This window comes from Carassius auratus, chromosome 44 (assembly GCF_003368295.1).
Source record: "Carassius auratus strain Wakin chromosome 44, ASM336829v1, whole genome shotgun sequence".
In the NCBI taxonomy this organism is placed as follows: domain Eukaryota; kingdom Metazoa; phylum Chordata; class Actinopteri; order Cypriniformes; family Cyprinidae; genus Carassius; species Carassius auratus.
The window spans coordinates 2,608,474-2,630,665 of record NC_039286.1 but is presented as its reverse complement, the minus strand read 5'-3'; the positions used below and the strand labels follow the sequence as shown (position 1 = coordinate 2,630,665).

Sequence of the window (22,192 nt, the reverse complement as noted above, 5' to 3'; positions counted from 1 at the left end):
TTGTTTTTTTTTAGTTCAGCCTGTTCCAATGTCTTGAGTTTCCTAATCTTTATGTTTGGTGCTGACTTGGCCCCTTTTCCCTGCAGAGGTCGTATTCAATGTCAGGAAGTGTAAAACAGCGAATGTGGCTGGATATACAAGGGATACATAAAGGAGGTTGTTTTATCTGGTGCAGTGGGCAATTATCTTGATTCTTAGAACTAAAAGCTGAATGATAAGCTTCTTCCCCTCAGATAAACAGCAATGTTCTCGAATTAAAATGTTTGGCAATGGTAGAATCACACTAGGCAGTCAGGGTAATGTACTTTTAAACCAAAGAGGTAAGAAAAAATGGTAAAAGAGGAAGAAAATGTGTTTATCTGGTCCTTAAATTTGTTTGGCTGAGCGGTGTTCCAATAGTACTGTGGGGATAAGTGACTCTTTCTGCTACTCGAGTTAAGTCACCTTTTTTATATAGTGCATGTAACGCAGTACAAACTTCACAATCTCGGGAAGAAGGAGGGGGGAACCGGCGGACATTCATACCAAGCTTTAATATTAAAATAAACACAAAACAGCACGACAGCCCCTCGACAGACTGGCGCTCACAAATAAAAACCAAACACAAAATAAAGCACAGGCCTGGTCCTCTCTCCTCCTTCACTGTTGTCGCTCATCTTTTGTATCTTTCCTATCTCCTCCGTGGGACATGAGACCAGTGAGTGGAGCAGGTGTCACTCATTTCCCAATCACTCCACCGACCTCGCTCTGTTCCCATGGGTCTCAGCCCCACCCCACCCCCACTCGTCACATACCCCCATCGCCCCTCGCAGGCCGGGGGGTACTCCCGAGACTGCGCTCTAGTGACCTCAGAATAAGAATGAAACAGATGAATACATGACATTCTTCTTACAGTGTAACAAGTACCGTACATTGGGTGTTATGGGACGTGTTCACGGTTCCGGTTGACCTAATTAATGCATCCTAACAATCCTTTCATGAATTTGAATTATAGAAAAATAATTGTGTGTTATGTGTATGCCAGTATAAAGAGATGGGTCTTTAATCTAGATTTAAATTTACAGGGTGTGTGTGCCTCCCAAACAATGCAAGGTAGATTATACCTTAGTTTGGGTGCTAAATAGAAAAAGGATCTGCCACCCACAGTTGATTTTGATATTATTATCAAATGGCTGGAGTTTTGAGATTGCAGCAGATGTGAAGGTCTATAATGTGATTATAGCTCACTCAAGTACTGAATAGCTAAACCATTCAGGGCTTTATAAGTATTTAGCAAGATTTTAAAATGTATAAAATGTTCGCACGTCCTGATATTGCTGAGTTAGATGTGTTCCTAGGTCAACATATTTTGTTGACCCTGGAACAACATTTTACAAAAAAAAAATGTAGTCTTGACCATATCCCTACACCTAAACCTAACCTTAACCATGAGTGATCCTTAAAATCAGAGGAAATGATAGATGAATGACACTGTTGTACAAGCACCTAACAGTGATTGTAAGCGTAAACTTCACAAAATCTATAAACTTGTTCTTCAAATCTGATTGGTTAATCACAATGTTGTTCCAGGGTCAACAAATATTTTGTCCCAGGAACATGTCTCACTTGGTAAAATCAGGTTCTGCTAAAATGTTCAATAATAGGAAGCCAGTGCAGTGCTGACAGAACCAGGTTAATATGGTCATACTTCCTGGTTCTTGTAAAAACTGATAGCAGGAGTTTGTTTATTAAGTGTGCCCAATAAAGCATTACAATAATCTAACCTTGAGGTCATGAATGCATGAATTAACATTTCTGCATTTGACATTGAGAGCATAGGTTGTAATTTAAATGCATTTAAGATGCAAAAATGCGGTTTTACAGATGCTAGAAACATGAACTTCAAATGAAAGGTTGCTATCAAATAGCACACATAGGTTCCTAACTGATGTCAAAGACAGTGTTTTAGATTATTGAATGCAGAGGTTCATAAAGTCATTACTGCTGAGCTGATGGGAAATGTCTGTGCCTGCTGATGATTTTTTTTTTTTTTAATTTAGACACTGTATTGAATAAATGCTTGAGTTGTGTTTGTTAAAAGAGATCAAAAGTAAGCAGATCTAGATTTTTTCAGATTTTTCTGTATGTAGAAGTAATTTCCTCCAATGCAATGCAAAATACCTTTAATATTGTTTTCTTTCAGCTGCGCTCCATTTTCCGGGCTGCTTTAAGGCAAGAGTTTACTCATTATACCACGGTGTCGGACTGTTTTCCTTAATCTTCTTTAAGGATAAAGGAGCGGCCATGTCTTAAGTGCTAGAAAAGAGAGAGTCAATAGTTTCTGTTACAGCATCAAGATTTTCCTGAGCTATTGGATATGTGGAGGAATGAGGCAAATAGGGAAGATTATTTACAAAGCCTTTTGTTGTAGAATTTATTCTGCAGCTACATTGTTAAGAGAGTAGGTGAAAAAGTGACTTTTCTTTTTAAATGAATCACTGAGTCAACCAATTCATTCATCAACAGGAGCAAAACAAGTCAGAAATTGCATAGACTTTCAGCAGATACTTAAATAAGTAATTACTTTGCAACCATTAATAAGAATGTTCCCCTTCAATGTAACTTGCTCTGTACCCCATAGTGTCCACTATAGGACGCAAACGTCTCATTCCTTCTCAGGGAACCATGGTTACATCCATAACCCGAGACGTTCTGTATAGTATGAATGTGTGTAATATTAATGTAATCTGAACTTACTATATCATGCTATCATTGTCAAGTGACCTACCAGTGTCAGCAGTCAGTTTCACTTTACTGCCATTCATAAATAGTGAAGAGGGATTGTATAAAGTGATAATTTTTGTTGGTGGGCCACAAATAAACAGAAAAACTGTCTAAAAAAATACTGTCTAAAATGTAATAGTACTTAAAAATGTTACTAAATTTGACTTCTATACTAAGTTGACTTCTTGTTTACAGTGTTGAACTGTTACAATATTGCACAATTGTGCCAGCATTCTGCTCATATGGTTTTGCTTAAATTTATATCTCTATAAAGCTTGTAGAGTGAATTTTCATATATGAACAGTCTATATCCTTAGTTTAGTTTGTTATTTTTTTTTTCTGTTTAAATTTACCTTGATCGCAACGAACACCAGTCTAACACAAGCAAGAGGTCTCGTTATTGTTTTGTGAAGGTGGGATAAAAAAATTACAGGCTATCGTTGGCCAAGTAATGAATTGTTTGCTCATCCTGTCCTTTAATTTTATAGATAATTTCTCTCTGGCTGCTTTGCTACAGGCGAGAGAGCCAAGCCAAGGCCGTTCATTTAGCAGGCCGTAATTGAGCTGTCAAGGAAGGCACAAGCATGCACAGATATACGTCACTGTGAGAAGTGATGTAGCTTGCTGGGTCGCTTCCCTGAGCTCTTAAATTGTCAGCTTGTCCATAAGTCGTTGTTGCAGGTATGTAAGAACAGTACAACAACACTGAGACGTAGCAACAGGAATAACAGCAGGGATGGACTTGTGACTTGTTTATAGACACCCTGTGTACACCACATCAGTGATGTATCTCTTAGTATCGTGTGTCTAAGAAACATTATGAGATGAGATAACATGATGGAGAGAGAGATACAGAAGGTAAAACTAACAGCAGAAGCATGTACTGTCATTTATTGTCCAATAAAAAGAACAAGACCAAATAAACAGGTCAGAGAGCAGTGTTTATCTTGTCAACCAAATTGGTACTGAAAATGTTTGATCCTAATGTGGACTAGCATTTTAATCAAATGATTTTGATTAAAAATATTGATTTTCAAATGTTATATATAAACTTTTCTATTCTGACTGTTTAATATAAAAATGTCAAATGTAATTTATTTCTGTAAAAACAAAGCTGAATTTTCAGCAGTCATTACTCCAGTCTTCAGTGTCACATGACCTTCCGAAATCATTCTAGTATCCTGATTTGGTGCTCAAGAAATGTTTCTAATTATTATTGATGTTGAAAGCAGTTTTGCTGCTTAATAATTAACATTTTACCCTTATATCATTTATGCATTCTGATTTCAAGTAGCATCGTCTACGTTGGTTTGTGCTGTCTAAAGCCATAAAAAACAAACGGGCACCTAAGTGATAAGAAAGTATTAATTTAGCAGACAGCTAAATATAAGAATTATAAAACATGTTAGGTAACACTTTAGAATAAGGTTCCGTTATTTAATGTTAGTTAACTATTTTCGTTAACATGAACTAAGCAAGAACAATCCTTCTACAGCATTTATAAGTCTTAGTTCATGTTAATTTCAACATTTACTAATGCATTATTTAAATCAAAAGTTGTGCTTGTTAACATTAGTTAATGCACTGTGAATTACCATGAACTAACAATGAATAACTGTATTTTCATTAACTAACATTAACGAAGATGAATAAATACAGTAATAAATTATTCATTGTTTGTTCATGTTAATTAATACATTAACTAACATTAACTAATGGAACCTTATTCTAAAGTGTTACCACATGTTATATTTTATTATTTTACTATTTGATTTTTATGACAAAAAGAAAAAAAAAATTTCACATTTGCTTGGTTTGTTACATTTTGCCCATTTATTGTCACATTGACAATAAACGTGCAATTAACATGAAATTATATGTTGAACAAAAAGCTGTTCATAAATAAGTGCAGTACGAGAAGAAGATGGAAGGCTGTTACATTTGTTTAACCACAAATAACTTGTAGCCTGGGGTAGAAATCATCCTGTGATAAGCAAGTGACTTGCTAGCTGTGTCAGATTTGTGTTAAGGAGTGCCTGCAGCTATCTGGACAGCTGCCTTCTTCGTTGGAGGTCTGCACGCTCAGAGAACATGACCTCCTACTGCGCAGGCTTACAAAACCCCAATCCCCCTGCAATGTTACCCACTCCAGAACCCACTCAGTATGGATGAGAACTGTGTTTCTGCACGAATCCACACCCCCAACTTTGTCTCTCTCACACTCGTGTGAATTTTGTGTGACTATCTCTCAGCAGGTCCCTAACCTTAAGCTTTCGACTAAATCACTACCTTCATGTCACTTGGGTGCCTGTTTGTTCCTGAAGCTACAGGCTGCAAAAACTAATTGAAAAGATGCTACATGAAATCATGCAGTAAATTGCCTGTATCTATGTAATTTTTTTTACTTCCCAGGGGTACGCTGAGTTAATCATAAATTTACTTCATCCATTTTTTGGTCCGACACCTGACATCCTCCTTTTGCATTCCCTTTTCTTTTTCGAGGTTGTTAAAAAGTATACTGTATAGTGAGTAAACTGAGAAATTTGTTGTTATGTGAAGTTTGACCCAGAAATGTGTTCTGATGGGGTCATGGACAGATAAATTAACAGATACAATGCAAAATTCAATTAATAAAATGAACCAACCTTCAATTATGTACACCAAGGATGGCAACATAAATACATAAATAATATGTGAGATATTTGTTATGTAAATAAAAAATTATGTTATTGCTGTATCACTGTTCTAAACACTGGTTGGAAATCAGGAGATTTTAATCATTGGCACAATTATCAAATGCCTTTGATAGCCTAAGTTTTCAAATACTATATATATATATATATATATATATATATATATATATATATATATATATATAGTATGATTTGTATTTATTTATTTATTTATTTTGATTTTTTTATATGCTAATATTAGCTAATTATTTAATCTTGGGAAAATGTTTTAAAATACCATGAATTATTTTTTATACATTTTTTTATTTTCTTTTTTTTTTGAGCCGTGCAAAAATATGAGAAAATGTGACTCAGACAACATTGAACAAGAGATTGCTTTCAACAGGGATGAATATGATTTGTGCCAACCACAATGTTTTTAGCTCAGTGAATTATTGGCTGCAGAGAGCATGAAGCCATTGAGACTCAATTTTGTATGATGAACACTTCTGGTACTTGATGTACCACTTGTTTTCCAAAGTGAAAACTGTGTTGTGGTTGTTGTTGTTTTTTTGTTGTTGTTTTTTTTACAGTTCATTTAATGCATAGAGTCACAATATGCATATGTAAGATGAGGTAATATTTAATAATTTGCCAAGCTTCATAATATGTTATTATTAATAAACACACACACACACACACACATACACTTGGCCCTCAGCTCCGACTGGCTACACATAGGTTTATTGATATTCCTCACATGACTGTTTGTAGGTGATTCACGCAAACATCTCATCATTTCAAGCTAAAGTTTATTACAGATGCCAGACTGGAGAGGGCTTGTCACAGGATACTTCTCTAATTAGGAGCCCCTTGACGAAAGAATGACTTTCAGAGGAAAAAGAATGATTTGGGGCCTGAAGGAGCCTCACGGTTCCCCTGCGCTTGCATGAGATAATGAGTTATTCATTTTCAAAAGCAATCAAGATGTCAGGAGCTGATAGTGAAACCTGCTGCCATTGGCGATAATGCCTCCTTGTCTTTTTTTTATCAAAGCCCTGTCACTTTGACACCAACCAGAATAAATGCAGCAAAAATACAAGAGGCTGGATTTGAGAAGGCATAAACCCGTAGACGTCAATGTTAAGAGATCACTCTCACTGACTTTGGGAGAGAAACATCAGAGCGTGTCTACTTAGCAAATTATAACTGACGTTTCTATATTAAGATGATGAATCAGGCCCAAGTGTGTTTGGCTAAGCCTGCTTCGAATTAACTCATTTAGCCCGCGTGAAGTTAGTCATCTGAGGGTTTGATTGGATTGCTAATCATTGACAAATTAAGACGGTCATGGATGACTTGTGGAGGCTTGTGGCTTATATTCCAATATGAGCCATGCAAATCCCACGAAAACAGTGAAACTCAATCCCTCGAGATGGTAGGGTCGCAGAATTTTTTTCCCCTAATTATCAAATCAATAGTAGAAAACATTAAGTGGCCACTGACCACAGCTGAAACCAATTAGCTGAGGCTTTGACATGTTTTTTTGAAGAGAAAAGGAACTTCTGACTTCTTCATCTTTTTTTATCTCTCTCTTCCTCTGTACAGTGAAAACCTGTGGATCCAATCTTCAAGGTCCATCAGGGACTTTCACCTCACCAAATTTCCCCATTCAGTATGAGAGCAACTCCCAGTGTGTGTGGATCATCACAGCCAGCAACCTAAACAAGGTAAGAGCAAAAAATGTGTCTTTGCTAATGCTGTAATACCTTTTATATTCTATGACATTTAGGTGTTACAAGAAGAAAGGTTACATAAGTAAGTTACATCTATGTTACAATATATGTTACATCTGTTGCACTCTCCTCTTACTCTGTTTATTCTTGGTCAAGTCAAGGGATTTAAAAAAAAAAAACTATTCCATATACAGTTATCCAAGATACTGGAATATATCCGATAAGCAGCAGTTCTGCTTCTGTTTTATCATTATCATTATTATTGTAGCATTTGGACAAATCAGACACACAACTAAACTTAAACTTAAATATAACAAATAATATCTAACACAGCCTCATCTAACCAAACAGTCTATGGACCCTTCTCCCGAAATGCAAGTATCATATATTTAACTAAACGAAACAGAGGTTTAATATAAGCTGTAGACCCCGTTATAAACAGCGCTGATGGTTTTATTCAGGTGGTTAACTGACTATTCCATAGCTTCATTCTCTGTATCATCTATTAAATCTCATTTTTCCTTTCCCTGTATGAGTAATTGTATGTTTCTTTGTTCGTTTGTTAGACTAGTTTGAGTTAGTGTTTAGTTAATAAAACTCTTGTGCCCAAATGACATGAGTTTCTGATTCTGCCTTACAAATCAATGTTCCTTTATGATTCCGATTTTGCTACATGCTCTAATGCATTAATACTGTATGAAAGTATTTTCTCTGGCCACGAAAATATCCTTTCTTACAGTGTATGTAAAAATGATGCTACATGTTCGCTGGACTAACAGATTCGTTGATTTAATTCTGCTACAGTAACTACTGGCAGCTCAGGTTTTATTTCTGAAGCCGAGCATTTTTTTAGATCACTTGACTTCAGAAATGATAATCAGCTAAATTTGCAATTGATTTTAACAAGATGTAAGGAATTTGCCAAATTGGACATCATTAACCAAAAATGCAATGAAAGATTTCCATTACAGGCATTTGTTTCAAAGTTGTTACATACTTAAAAAGTGGCGGCTTAGCCTACATGTTTTGTATTGTTTCTTGTGAACAAAGTGGTTCAGTGGTTCTCCTACCACTGTACCACACCTAGTTGAGTCTCTGTCGTAACACTGTGGTCCACAAGTTGGCATTAGTATTCTGGTGTGACTCTGCTCAGCTTCTAGTACAGGGCCTGTGGTGATGCTGTCGCTGTATCAGAGAGAGAAAGAGTGCATGGGTGTCTGCTCCTTTGACTGCCCTGTCTCTCCGGGCCTTCTGTGTGATTGCTCCTGGCCTCCTCCCTTGTCCTTTTGCTTGTTATTGTGGCCTCGCCCCTTACAAACAGCTCCCAATCAGTCCCTTCTTCCTCACAAAGTCCTTGCAGTTTTATAGGGAACTACATGATGGGCTTTGTTAGTTATGTGTGTGTAAAGGTGAACAGTGTCTGTTTCATTGCACTTGTGAATTTTATAGCAACACTTCAGTTTAATTCCAAAATTTTGAGAGTTGCACCCCCACAACAGCTACATTGAGGAGCATCGAGGAGAAATATTACATATATATATATATATATATATATATATCTCCTATATTAATGCTATATAAATAGTTATATAAGGTAGTTGTTAAGTTTAGATTAGCTTATTGTGTAGGATTAGGGATGTAGAATATAGCCATACAGAATATGTGCTTTAAATGAATTAACAAACAGCCAATATGATAGTTATGTATGCATGTTAATAAGAAACTCATTTACAGTGAGAATTGGTCCTTAAACTAAAGTGTTACAGACCAGTTCATAAGAATCATTAACTTCAGAATCACACTTTACTAGAAATGAACCAGATCATAAGAGTCATTCTCTCAAGTGTTTGATTCACTTTGCACACAAAGAAGAAGATAATTTCACTTATATTTAATAGTACTCCAAGAAGATGATGACAGGCTCACAACAGCAGTAACATAAACAATATCGGACAACCAAACTGAACAAAGGAACTTTAGCAGGTACTTTCAAACCCAAGGTTTTAGCTGGAAAGCTGTGTTTAACTTATTCAGACCATTTAATGTTCAAAAGGCCGTGATGAAATCGTCTGGACATTTTCCCATCGTATGATGGATGGAGCATAGTATGAAAGCCTTGTTGGCCAAAGATAGATTTTTTTTCTGTTCCTACTTTTTCAGTTCGCATTTGACCATTTTGAGAGGTCTGGAACTCTGCCAGCATGAATAGAGACACTTGTGTTGTTTTCCTGCAGCCTTGCCTTTGGCGTGTTGTTTTCAATAAATCAAAGAGTTTGTAGACACTTACCCAAGTACAGTAACTTTCTTATTCCCCATCTCTCCACTCTTTTTTACATTTGCTCAAGAATCAGGTTTTTTGATTTACAATAATTTATAAATTAATAAATATTTTTGTAGCAAGTCACATTTAACTTTTTTTCTCTTTATTCCAGTGAATATTTCTCAGGGTAAATTTTTTAAGGTCTGTTCCTGTTTAGACACACATTTTAATGTGTTGACACATAAAAAAAAATATTTTAGTTGTTTTCTCTTTACTTAAAATAAGCTAAAACAACATAAGTCTTTCATTTGCACTCATTTGTATTATATTCAATTAAAATACAATTGTAAAATGTTACCTTAAACCACTGAAGTTAAGTTGGGCCTACATTAATAATTTATGTTGCATTGATTGAAAATGGGCAGTCGATTTCTAGTTCCCAGCATGATTTGTATAAGGATAGACTTTAAATTGATTGAAATTAAGGGCTGTTATAATGGTAACAAAAAAAAAATAAAAAATTATGAACCTTTTACATTTTCAAAATAAAAGGAATCAGCCTGATCAACAACACTGGTTGGATCAACAAGAATGAATTATGTTCAGGGAACATTCACAGAATATGTCAAATAAAATTGGTGTGATCTCAATAAATAAGCATGAATTTTACTCATCAGTACATTTAACTTATTTTAAGTTCAAATAAATACTTTTAAATATGTGGAAATGTGCATCATAATCTGCGTCAATATGAAGGATGCAGTACTACTTTATAGGTACTCAAGATTAAGATGAGATTAGGTAAAACTGTGTATGTTATGTACCCTTTAAAAAATAAAATAAATAATAATAATAATAATAATAATCCCATATTCAGACATTATGGTACCACGTCTAATTCACTGTCCCCATTTTACCTGTTCATTGCCATTTGTTGCAATTATAGCCTTGTACTAATTGTAAAACATTTTCTGAAAGTACAATTATTTGGTAGGTTTCACTAATTTACAGAAAAGACATGTGGCAAAAGCCATTTATCTATCAAAGAGAAATGCATTTGGAGCAAAAAAAAGTGTGTTTCAGAGATTTAAACAGAGCTCGGTCAACCAACAGACCACCCTTTTTCAAGTGAGCAATTGTAATTGTCTCTTAAAGCCTGGTAATAGTATTGTTCATTTATTTTTGGCAGACAATTTTAGGGTGGCGATTTATTTATATTGCACTCTGTGCTTTAACCTTGGTGAGAGTGGCTTGGATTGCGCCGGGATTAATTCAATTTAGAGTCCTTTGCCAATGGATTGTGAGAATCACAATGGGTTGTTAAAATGGAGTTATCGAAAATAATAAATGGATCATTGGTTTAACAAGGGATTTGTTAACTCTGCTTAAATCGGTGCTCACCATGCATATAGAATCAAAACTGTTGCATAATATACACACTGGACCATATTTGAAAATAAAGCAAATTTCTGAGGAATTTGTTCATAAATGCATTGAATTCAATGGGACAAATTAAAAATAATTTGTTTATTGAGCAATTTACACAGTAATTGGCTCATGTTTCATGAATAAGACACAAATTGTGTCCATCCTTGTTCATATTTACAGCTGTTGAGTTGTGGCCAGTGAAGTCGGCATTAAACGTCACTCTGTGCATTTGTAGGTGGTTGTTTTTCAGAGTTCTGAATGGGGCATGACCTGATTTATCAAGCAGAAACTAAAATGCTGTCGTCCCATTGGTCTTGTTGGAGAATGATGCCCAGATTGGGTATTAACCTCAGAGGGAGCATCAAAGGTCATATCACAACATTTATTTTAACATATTTAATTTATTCATTCATTTTATGAAAAAGTATATTAGAATAGAAACAGCTAATGTAATGTATAAAAATGAATCAAACAGAGAAAAAAAAAGAAAGCTGAAGTAAAAAAATAAATAATGATCATTTAAAAAAAAGATGAATAGGCAGTGTGTTGTAGTTCAGGAAGGTACATAGTTGTTTATAATCTTTTCAATCATTCCTTTTATCTATGTGTATATAATGTAAAACCCAGAAGAACATTTTTCAGGATGTATTCTTTCCTCACATCACGCTTGCATCAGGGGTTTTAAAAAACATTTCTATGGTTACTTATAGCTTTTCACTATCAGCGATGAAAGGAAAATGTATCATTCTTCATAGCGTGCTCCTGTCCTTTTGGGAGCCAGAACAAAAACAGACCCATTTGATATTTTGAAGAGAAACTAAACATTTTAAAGGCCCCTGTTGTCTCTGCTTGTGATCATGTAATATTCCAATCATTATTTTCATCAAATTTCAAAAGTTTCAGGCAATGTTGAATTTGTTGCTTTAATACAGTCTAACGGAAGAAAGAAGTCAGTTTAGTTTTTGCTCAGTTCATGGTTTATGATTTTGATCCACATTTTCATGCTGAATTTCTTTTGTTAGAGCAAACTGAATCACGTTTTGTTCATCAGCGCTATCGTTTGACATGGTCCTGACTTGACAGCTCGCCGTCTGCTGGAGGGCTGACATGATAGCACTGAAATACTGCTCCAGGTGAAACTACTAATACAGTCTTATTTGAGTGACATTATTGAAAATTTGTTGAACAGAAGAAAGTGAATGTGATGGTAATAAAAATTCTTTATATAAAGCTTCTAGGACGGGAAAAAATAAACAGAACACAGCACTGAACTAAAGTTAAAAGCCATGACAGATGACAGTGATTTCAAGTGGTTTTATTTCATTTTAGGGGTGTTTTTAACCATGACACAAATGTAGATGTAAAGTCACTCTGACACAGCCTAGAGTGGTTTGTTGCATTTAATAAACGGCAGCAACCACAATATGATTGAAGTATGATCATTAAAATACATATGTGGTAATAATAGCAATACACATATTGTGGACGTATGACAGGAACAAGTTGAAATTAAGTTAAAAGCTGATCTGATGTGCTGTTAGTTCTGGTTCTGATGACTAAATTAATTATTTTATAAAATAAGGGTAATAAAAATTGATCATTATTAATATAATATTAACATTACTATGAATTATATAATTTTGACATTATATATTTATTTGAATTCACAGCATTTATATATTTTAATCACTTGCTCCTTGAAAGTTCTTTCTTGTGTTGACCTGGACAATCTTTGCAGCAACCGTGTCATTTTCTTACTAGTGGTCAAATGATGGCTTTTGCTTTCATTCTTGTTTTTAAACTGCATCTGTGTAATGCTTGGGTGATACTACAGCCATGAGTCCACGCTAGCAGTAAATCCCAGCAGGATTGTGTGACAGTTGAAGTAGTCTGGCTTAGAGAAACCAGTGATCCCATCTCTGTGAACTTAATCGGGTGAAATGACACCACGAACAGCCCTATGGGAGCTTGACATCCTGGAAGTGTGTTTTCTGTTCGCACCTTGATGAGGCATCAGCTCCCCTTGCGTGTAAACTGTTACACGTTTGTGCATTTGGAGGAGTTGCATTGGCATTCCTTGTGATTAGACGTGAATGTTTTGAGCCAACAATATAATATACTTTTTTCCCATTGGACATATGCACAATGTTCAAACGTTTGTGGTCAGTAAGATTTCACCAAAGCTTATTACATCAAAAGTACAGTAAAATAATAATAATAATAATATTGTGAAATATAATCAGTATAAATATAAAAAAAATAACAGCATTTATTTGAAAAAGTTTATTTTAATTTACATTTTTTTATTGTAATTTATTTTGTTTGCTCAAATTTAACAATGGCTTGTGGGTCTGATTCCCAGAAATGATGCAAACTGCCGAATTGCTTGCTTGGAGCTTTGGATAAAAGCATCTGTTAAATACATAAATGTAAAATGGGGCATATTCCGTTTTTCTTAGACAGAGACATAGTATCATGCACTATAATAAAAAAGAAATGTATTTATTTCGTTTTTATACAATTTCATGACTGGATTAATTTACGAAATATTTAAGATAAATAGTTGCCTCTAATGCACATTTTTAGTGTGTATAGTGTGTATATATATTGGTGTGTTGGTTTGGTGTATGTGTGTGTCCAGGCTTCTGTATCTTACACTTGTTTGACTAGCATCAGGTCAAATAAGATTTATTTTCTGAATGCCCTTTGAAAAGTGATTAGCTTTAAAAAAAAAAAAAAAACTGGATGTGCTTTTTAAACAATCCCCCGTCAGAATGACGCATTTTCATGTTTGATGGAATAGACCTGCCTGTACTGTACATCCATAAATGCACTGGAGCATTTTCGCTGGTCTCTCTGCTCCATTGTAAAGTCATAATTCTGCTCTATTACCTTTTTCTCAACAATTCAATAATCTGGCCTCAGCACCTCACTCACTCTCTAACAAAAGCATTAGCTTAGGACTCCAATCACCATGACAACCGCTGGCAGACCGGCTGGGCAAGTCATCAAATACAAGTTCCTGTTTTCAAGAGTTGTACAGCTGATCTGGGGTCAGGTTTATGGATTCTTCTATGCTGGTATGCTTAATATTAAATATCCAGAGAACAGACTACTCCTAGATCAGCTATCTCAAGTCTCGTTCCCAACTATTTTGTCCTGTGCTGCATTTGTTATTTGGTGACCTTTATTGAGACGGGGACTCTGGAGTATTTTGTATTCAGTTACATGGGAAAAAACAACTTCATTATCAGTGACGGGATGCTGTCTGAGCATCAATCATCAGTCCTAAGTAGCTCTCATACATCCATACCTGCTAAACCCTGGCTATGGTGAAGAGCCCATCGCCATGGCAACTAATTCCACCCAGTATCTCTCAATGAGTCAATCGATATAGAAAGTTCAGGCCTCTCCGTATCCCTGTGGCTCTTCCACACCTCTAATCCCTGTTTCTAAAGCCTTGGTCCTTCTTTCCGAACTCCCAATTATTCAAGAGATGCTGTAATCTTGAAATAATTACATCTTAATGAATCAATTCATTGTGATGCGTGTAATAGGTATAATTAGTCTGACTTTTGCATATTGATTTTTTTTCTCCCATTTCACCCGTCCCATTTAAACTATAATTGCTAATAAAATTGGTTGGGTTATGATTACATTCTTCTGTTGAGCACTATAAAACCGGTACGTTCAACGCTATCTCACGGCCAATTCGTACGTATTTTACGAGGTGGCTTATGCGTACGAATTTGTACGACCTCACTCGTACGATTTTATACGATTTGTCTAAACCCCAGTGACGGTTAGGTTTAGGGGCGGGTTTAGGTGTAGGTCATTCGTACAAATTCATACGAATTGTGCAACTCGTAAAATACGTACGATTTGGCAACAATCTTATGAATTTGCACGAGTGTGGTCGTACGAATTCTTAATAAGCTACCTTGTGAAAAATGTACGAATTGCCATGAGATCGGTTTGGTACAATATGTCATACAATCAAACAAACAAACAAAAAAATCTCATTTTAATTTGTTTGTTTAGTAGAGGCAAATTCATCATGCATGAATGCTCAAAGCAAACCGGAGTACAATTTTGACAAAAGTTTTCTGGAAACGTTGAGTTTCTTTATTATCTCCAAAATTCAGTAGAGAGAGATTTGGCCATCTTCTCTCTCTATCTCTCTGTTTCAGTCAGCTGACAGGATTCAATTATGCAAGATCCATAAAGTTTAATTCTGTTCATTCGACACACGACTAAGCATTATGCCTCATTTCTGCCGACAGGTGATTCAGATTAACTTTGAGGAGTTTGACCTAGAACTGGGCTATGACACACTAAACATCGGTGATGGAGGGGAAGTCGGAGATCCCAAAACCATTTTGCAAGTGTGAGTTTCTTATCCACAGTCTGGGACGGTAAGATGATACATAATTTACACAAGTAGGACATTCTGTGCTTTTCCTGAAACTTTATTCCTCTCAACCAGTTTCATTGCTCTGAGCAGTGTTTGTTTGATAAGAATGATATTCCAGCAACAGAAATGAATTTTGAATATCCTACTAGTGTAAATATCCATGTTGTGTCTTCAGAAACAATTCAAATGTTTGTTCTCCTCCTTTGTTATCATTGGATTACAAATATATGTTTGTCTCATGTCACAAAGTTAGTTATTAACTTGTATTAATGTTTTATAAGTACAATACCAGTCAAATATTTGGCATCTGTGATTTGCTCTTTGACCTTTAAAGACATTTTGTAGACAAATAAAAAAGTGTGCCTAGGAATGATTTATTTATGAAAGAAATTACTGTTAAAGCATTGGAAATATATGATGCATTATAATAAATTATAATTAAACTAATTCTTAGTTTCTACAACTTTGTTATTATTTTAAAATATGCAAAAAATGGCAATTAGAAATGACCAGGCTGTCTGCCAGTTTGCATTCAGTATGATGTGCTTCTGCTTTGTTTCTGTGTGTCTAATCTCTCTCTTCTCATCAGTCTGACAGGCAGCTTTGTTCCAGACCTCATCGTTAGCATGACCCATCAGATGTGGCTTCACCTCCAGTCTGATGAAAGCGTGGGATCTATAGGCTTCAAGATCAACTACAAAGGTACCTGAAAGCATCTGAACAATGTATGGTTCGCTTTGGGAATGGTCTAAAAAAATAACTAAAAAGCAAACAGAGTTGTTCTAAGAAAATGAAATGTCAGGGTTGTGGTTTACTCAGTCTTGGTTATTGGAGATAACCACACTATATAAATATTAGACTTGTTCTGGTTTGTTTGTTTTTCTAATTTATTGAGATGCACCTGTATATTTTATTTAAGATTAAACAACTGTTCTTAATTAAAAAAAAAAAAACTATTTGTACCACAAATATTTAATTGTCAGGCAAATTCTGTGTCTCTGGCAACCCTATTGTCAAGGTTAAATAGAGGAAGTGTGGCAGAGTGCAAAAAAATAAAAAATAAACTTCATTTGTAACTGCACACAAACAGAAAGGGAAAACAGGGCAGACCAATAAGCCCAGATTCAATCAAATGTCCAACCTTCATCACTGTTTTCTGATCGAGTGAGAAAGTGTTTTTCACATCCACTGCAAAGGAGTTTAGACATCAAAAGACCAGCCATTATTTACCTGGACATGTCCACTATTTCCTGCATGAGTATTCGGCATACATTCTTAGTAGTCAGTGTGCGTAAAAGCAAAGCAGTTCCCACAAATCACTTCAGTGGTCTCTGCTGAATGCACGGCAACTAACTTTCATCCCGAACACATGAGCTACATTCACTTGATAGAAGCAGCAGTCCCTACAAAACCCATATCTTTGATTATCTCTCCTCCCTCAAGGTTTTGTAATAAATTAGTGTCGGGGTGATGAACAAGGTGCCATTCAGTATAATGAGAGAGACTGACTGAGGTAGACAGTGAAAGAGTCTGAGAAAGCAAATGAATCCCCTTAAGTGCAAGACCAGAGAGAGAGAGAAAAAAAAAACAGATTACTGTATGATATCCCTAGGAGAGACTGGCAAAACATTACAGATTGTATCAGATTTGTCTTTTTTTTTTTTTTTTTTTTTTTTCAAGCCTATTATAATTTTTCTTGTATACGCCACAGACAAGCACAGTGGCTTTGTTTCTTAAATTTATATTTCTAGGTAGGTCTAATTGGTCCTGTCAATCATAAATATGTGACGGTCATACAGGAGGTAATAAAGATCTATAGTTTGGACATACATAATGTGTGTGTGTGTGTGTGTGTGTGTGTGTGTGTGTGTGTGTGTGTGTGTGTGTGTGTGTGTGTGTTTTATATTTATTTAAATGTATAATTTCTTATATTGTATTTCAGAATATTTGTTCATATATTCACCATTCTACTGCCCTATGCTAGAATAGTATTATTAGAATTAATCTAATAATATGGAATTGTTCTAACTGAAAGAATATCATGGGTTTAACATTGAGTAAGATTAAATTAGATTTTGTATGTCAGATTCTGTAGATTGTGAATACAATGAAGACACATATAATATATGATGTGAGTATTATATGTGATATATAACATAAATCAAGAGCCCTTTGAGGGATCAATCATATCAGCCACAAAATGAGCATATTAATAGTTCACAGCACTCATTCATTGAATGGAAGAAATATTAATGTTTTCAGTGTCTTGTTCCCCAGTAGTTCATTTTAACTGTCAGGTTACGATTTGTGTCATTTTGTCCTTGTTTGGTCCTTTAATTTTCTTTAATTTGAGTTTGAAATAGATTTGAAAGTGTAACACCAAGTGTTAACCACCAATTTATCTTGCACAAAAAAACTTCATTTATGAAATAATATATTGGCAGAATAAAAAACCGACAGACCTATGGCGCATTTTGGGTCATGACTCACTATTTGAGAAGCACTGCCCTAGAGCACAGAAGAGATATAGTTTATCCCATCTAAGAGTGTATACAAAACAATACAATACAAATGCACTCCATTATGGTGACGTCTGTGATAAATGCATTATTTACATGGCTCATTAATTGGGTTTATGGTGACTGAAGTTTAATGATTACATTTCACTTATTAATACAACTACATTTGTCATTTAACATTGATACATTTATACCCTTATATTTTACCTCTGAGGGTACACTGTTCTTATTTTTTTGTGACAAACTTAATGACATAACACATTTACTTGATCCCAAAGGTTCAAATTGTAGACAGGCGCTGCTGAAGCGTTACCATGATTTGTATTCATTACCATGCAAATCAGTCTATTATTCTTAACTCTGGTGATTGTTATTTATATGCGTTTAGGCATATATATATATATATATATATATATATATATATATATATATATATATATATATATATATATATATATATATATATATATATATATATATATATAGACGAACATCACTCAAGATATTAAGGCTTGAACCTTGAGCACATTTTTATGTATTATTCTTCAATGCATCTCTATACTGTGGAGCTTTATTTTGGAGTCTATAACATCTTCAAAGAGTATGTCTTAGAGTATAACTTTGTGTAGGTGTGTGTGCTAGTTTTATATGTATGGCCATATGCTCTGTTTAGTAATCCTCCATTTGATGTATGTAGCCTTGAATCTCTGCTGCTAACTTAAAACTGCAAGTTTGACTTTGTAATAACATTGAAGATACACATCAGTTATGGAGAGAAACTAATGGTGAATATGATTGAGACTGAATGCTTGATTACTTACAAGAGTTTAAAAATGTCATTTTTGTCAACTTTTGGTTGAATGGTTCAGAGAGGAACAATCCAGTCTTTCTTAAAGTGTTAGTTCACTCACTAATCAAAATTGTCATTAATAACTCATCCTCATGTCATTCCAAACTCGTAAAACCTTCATCTTCAGAACACAGTTTAAGATATTTTAGATTTAGTCCGAAAGCTCTCAGTCCCTCCATTGATACTGTGTGCATGGTATACTGTCCATGTCCAGAAAGGTCAGAAAAACATCTTCAAAGTAGTCCATCAGAAATCAGAGGGTCAGTTAGAATTTTTTGAAGCATCAAAAATACATTCTGGTCCAAAAATAGCAAAAACTACAACTTTATTCATCATTGTCTTCTCTTCCGTGTCTGTTTGAGAGAGTTCAAAACACAGCAGTTTGTGATATCCAGTTTGCGAAAGAATCATTCGATGTAACCGGATCTTTTTGAACCAGTTCACCAAATCAAAATGAATTGTTTATAATGGTTCACGTCTCCAATAAGCATTAATCCGCAAACGACTTAAGCTGTTAACTTTTTTTATGTGGCTGACACTCCCTGTGTTCAAACAAACCAATATCCCGGAATAATTCATGTACTCAAACAGTACACTGACTGAACTGCTTTGAAGAAAGAACTGAAGATGAACGCCGAGCCGAGCCAGATAATAACTCGTTCTCGAGTCAAGAACCGTTTCTGTCAGACGCGTCCGATTCAAGAACCGAGGAGCTGATGATACTGCGCATGTGTGATTCAGCGTGAAGCAGACCGACACACAGAGCGTCTGAACTGAAGTGATTCTTTTGGTGATTGATTCTGAACTGATTCTGTGCTAATGTTATGAGCCCAGGTAAACCGAAGGCTTGAATCAAGGGCAATCATCGCAAATTAAGTCATTAGGTTGAGCACAAAAGAACCGGTGAACTGTTTTCTTCAACCGGTTTATTGAATCAAACTGTCCGAAAGAACTACTGGTGATCCGATAACTGATGCAACCAGTTCTTGACTCGAGCAGGATTCAATCGTTCATTCGTTATCTGGCTCGACTCTGTGCAGGCCCGTCGCAACAAGACAGGCAAACCAAGCAATTGCTTGGGGCCCCGAGCTGACCTGGGGCCCCAAGACAACGACTGGTTAAGAATAAAATGCAACGACACTGTGTGAGCGCCCCTTTGATCGTCAATGCAATAACATGTAATGACACTGTTATCGGGATCCCCCTCAAGGGGGCCCCTCTCAGTTGTCGCTGACAGCAGCAGGCCAACCAAGTCAAGCTTTTTTTTTTTTAGAACGGAAGGAATATGGTAACTGTAATATGTTTTTTTTTTTTTAACGGGATAAAGAAAACGCAGATCAGAAATCGCAGACTGCAAGGAGTCAGCAGTGTTTTGATTTGAGGGCTCAGGCAAACATAAAGAGAACGTCGTGGCGTGTTTCGATTGCAAGAATCGCGGAATCCAGTCATAAAAGCGGAATTTACAGTTTAACGCAGAATGACACGTAATTTGCCAAATTTTGAATGAATGAATTAAAAATAGGTCATTGTGCTTACATCAAACCACGATACGGACTAATATCTGTAAATATTAAGCAGGAACAGTCTGTTTAAATATGAATCCTGCATGTTCTGCATGTCTCTGTTAATGAAAGGAGTCTTCCTTGAAGACGCACTGAAGCGCGCGTGACGCTCGCGGTGATTTCAGTCTCGTGTCTGATGTCTCACTAAATAAGAATGTGAACGCATGAACAACATCTACAGAACTGCTCTTAACAAAAACTTTAATTTGCTTAATTTTCAATAATTAAAAGATAAATTAATGTTTGGTGTTTAATGTGCATCTCAGAAAATGCTTTATTTAAAAACCCACCTGAATGGCACTTAAATGCACTTAATTCATCTGTCAACTTTATTGTCATTGTTCAAAGTACAAGTAGTACAGACAGAGAAACAATTATTAATGATTAAACGTTTTTTTTTATGTATGCATTGCATTCTATGCATTTAAACAAAAAAAAAATCTAAAAAAGGAAACTTAGTTGTTCATTTAACGCACCCCTGAGCTGGTAATAGCGACCTCTTTCAATATGCTAACAGTGAAATGGTAAAACGTACTTCACAGGTAATTTCAGATTTTTGTTTCAATTATTTCCCAGCTACTCCATCAACTTCATCCTCAACATCAACAGATGCATCACTTCTCAGTGCTGAGTTTTCCTCTATAAAGCACAAGGTACCACAAGCTCTATAATTATAGCTGATATCCTGCACAGCCCAGAGTTTAAACTAAGTATGTGCTGTCATATTATTAGAAGAAGAAAAAAAACTGTGCAAATCACTATTGAATTCCCACCAAACTATTTTTTCAAGCAGTATTTGCACTGTAAACTTTTTTTAAATTTATATAAAGTGCGGGTGAACTTAAACTGTATGGCTATGCTGTGGTTCCTGTAGGTTTTTGGTGGGGGGGGGGGCTCTATGTCCATTTTGCTTGGGGCCCCCAAATTCCTTCAAACGGCCCTGACTCTGTGTTCAACTTCAGTTCTCTCTTCACAGCAGTTCAGTCAGTGTACTGTTAAGTACATGAATTACTCCATGATATTGGTTTGTTTGAACACAGGGAGTGTCAGCCACATTAAAAAAGTTAACAGCTTAAGTCATTTTGGATTAATGCTTATTGGAGACGTGAACAGTTTTAAAGGATTCAGTTCGATTTGGTGAACAGGTTCAAGAAGATCCGGTTAACATTGAATGCTTCGTTCACTGGATATCACTACACAGTTGTGTTTTGAACTCACTCACAACAGACCCTGAAGAGAAGACAATGTAGAATAAAGTCGTAGTTGTTGCTATTTTTTTGACCAAAATGTATTTTCGATTCCTTAAAAAAAAATGGAGGGACTGAGAGCTCTCAGACTAAATCTAAAATATCTTAAACTGTGTTCCGAAGATAAACGGAGGTCTCACGGGTTTGGAATGACATGAGGGTGAGTTATTAATTATATCATTTTGATTATTGGGTAAACTTACCCTTTAAGCAATGGCGCTTATAAATTACTGAAGTTTTTTTAGTGCATTTTGTTATTGATTTGGCACACACAGTTTCAACGCACCAGCATTTGGCCACGCACATTAACATCTCTTTTTTTTAAGATAATTTTCTTTCTATTCTGTATAGCCAGAGTGCTTCAATATCGTCAACATGGTTTAAAAACCTTATTTAACATCCCTTCTTTTAAAAATTTTTTTTGTTTGTATTCTGTATAGCCAGAACACTTCAATATCTTCAACATGGTTTAAAAACCTTATTTAATTGAATGCTTCAAAGAAATAAAACAGAGATCCGCCTGGGAGTTTGCCTGTGTGTACTTGACTCATGTTACTTGTGTTTTAGAAGTGCCTTGTTTTGTGTCTCAACTCCACATTAAACTCGGCTTTGTGATAATGAGGACTTTCTTGAGAGAGATAAAGTCAGCATTATTGAAATGAAACAATATCCATGGGATACACAAAGGGAGAGATAAATTACTTGCCATTTTCCAATGAATAAGAAATGGTTTTGAGATTA

The 22,192-nt window shown here is 35.4% G+C and overlaps 1 protein-coding gene across 4 annotated transcripts in view; it reads left to right on the top strand.

Annotated features, from left to right (window-relative positions):
- Positions 1 to 22,192, top strand: part of LOC113062137 (CUB and sushi domain-containing protein 3-like) — a 365,289-nt gene that overhangs the window by 202,571 nt on the left and 140,526 nt on the right. For all 4 annotated transcript variants that reach the window (XM_026231758.1, XM_026231757.1, XM_026231756.1 and 1 more), the window contains 3 exons: positions 7,044 to 7,165; positions 15,143 to 15,246; positions 15,863 to 15,975. In XM_026231758.1, the coding sequence (XP_026087543.1) occupies positions 7,044 to 7,165; positions 15,143 to 15,246; positions 15,863 to 15,975 (339 nt within the window). The remainder of the gene's footprint in view (positions 1 to 7,043; positions 7,166 to 15,142; positions 15,247 to 15,862; positions 15,976 to 22,192) is intronic.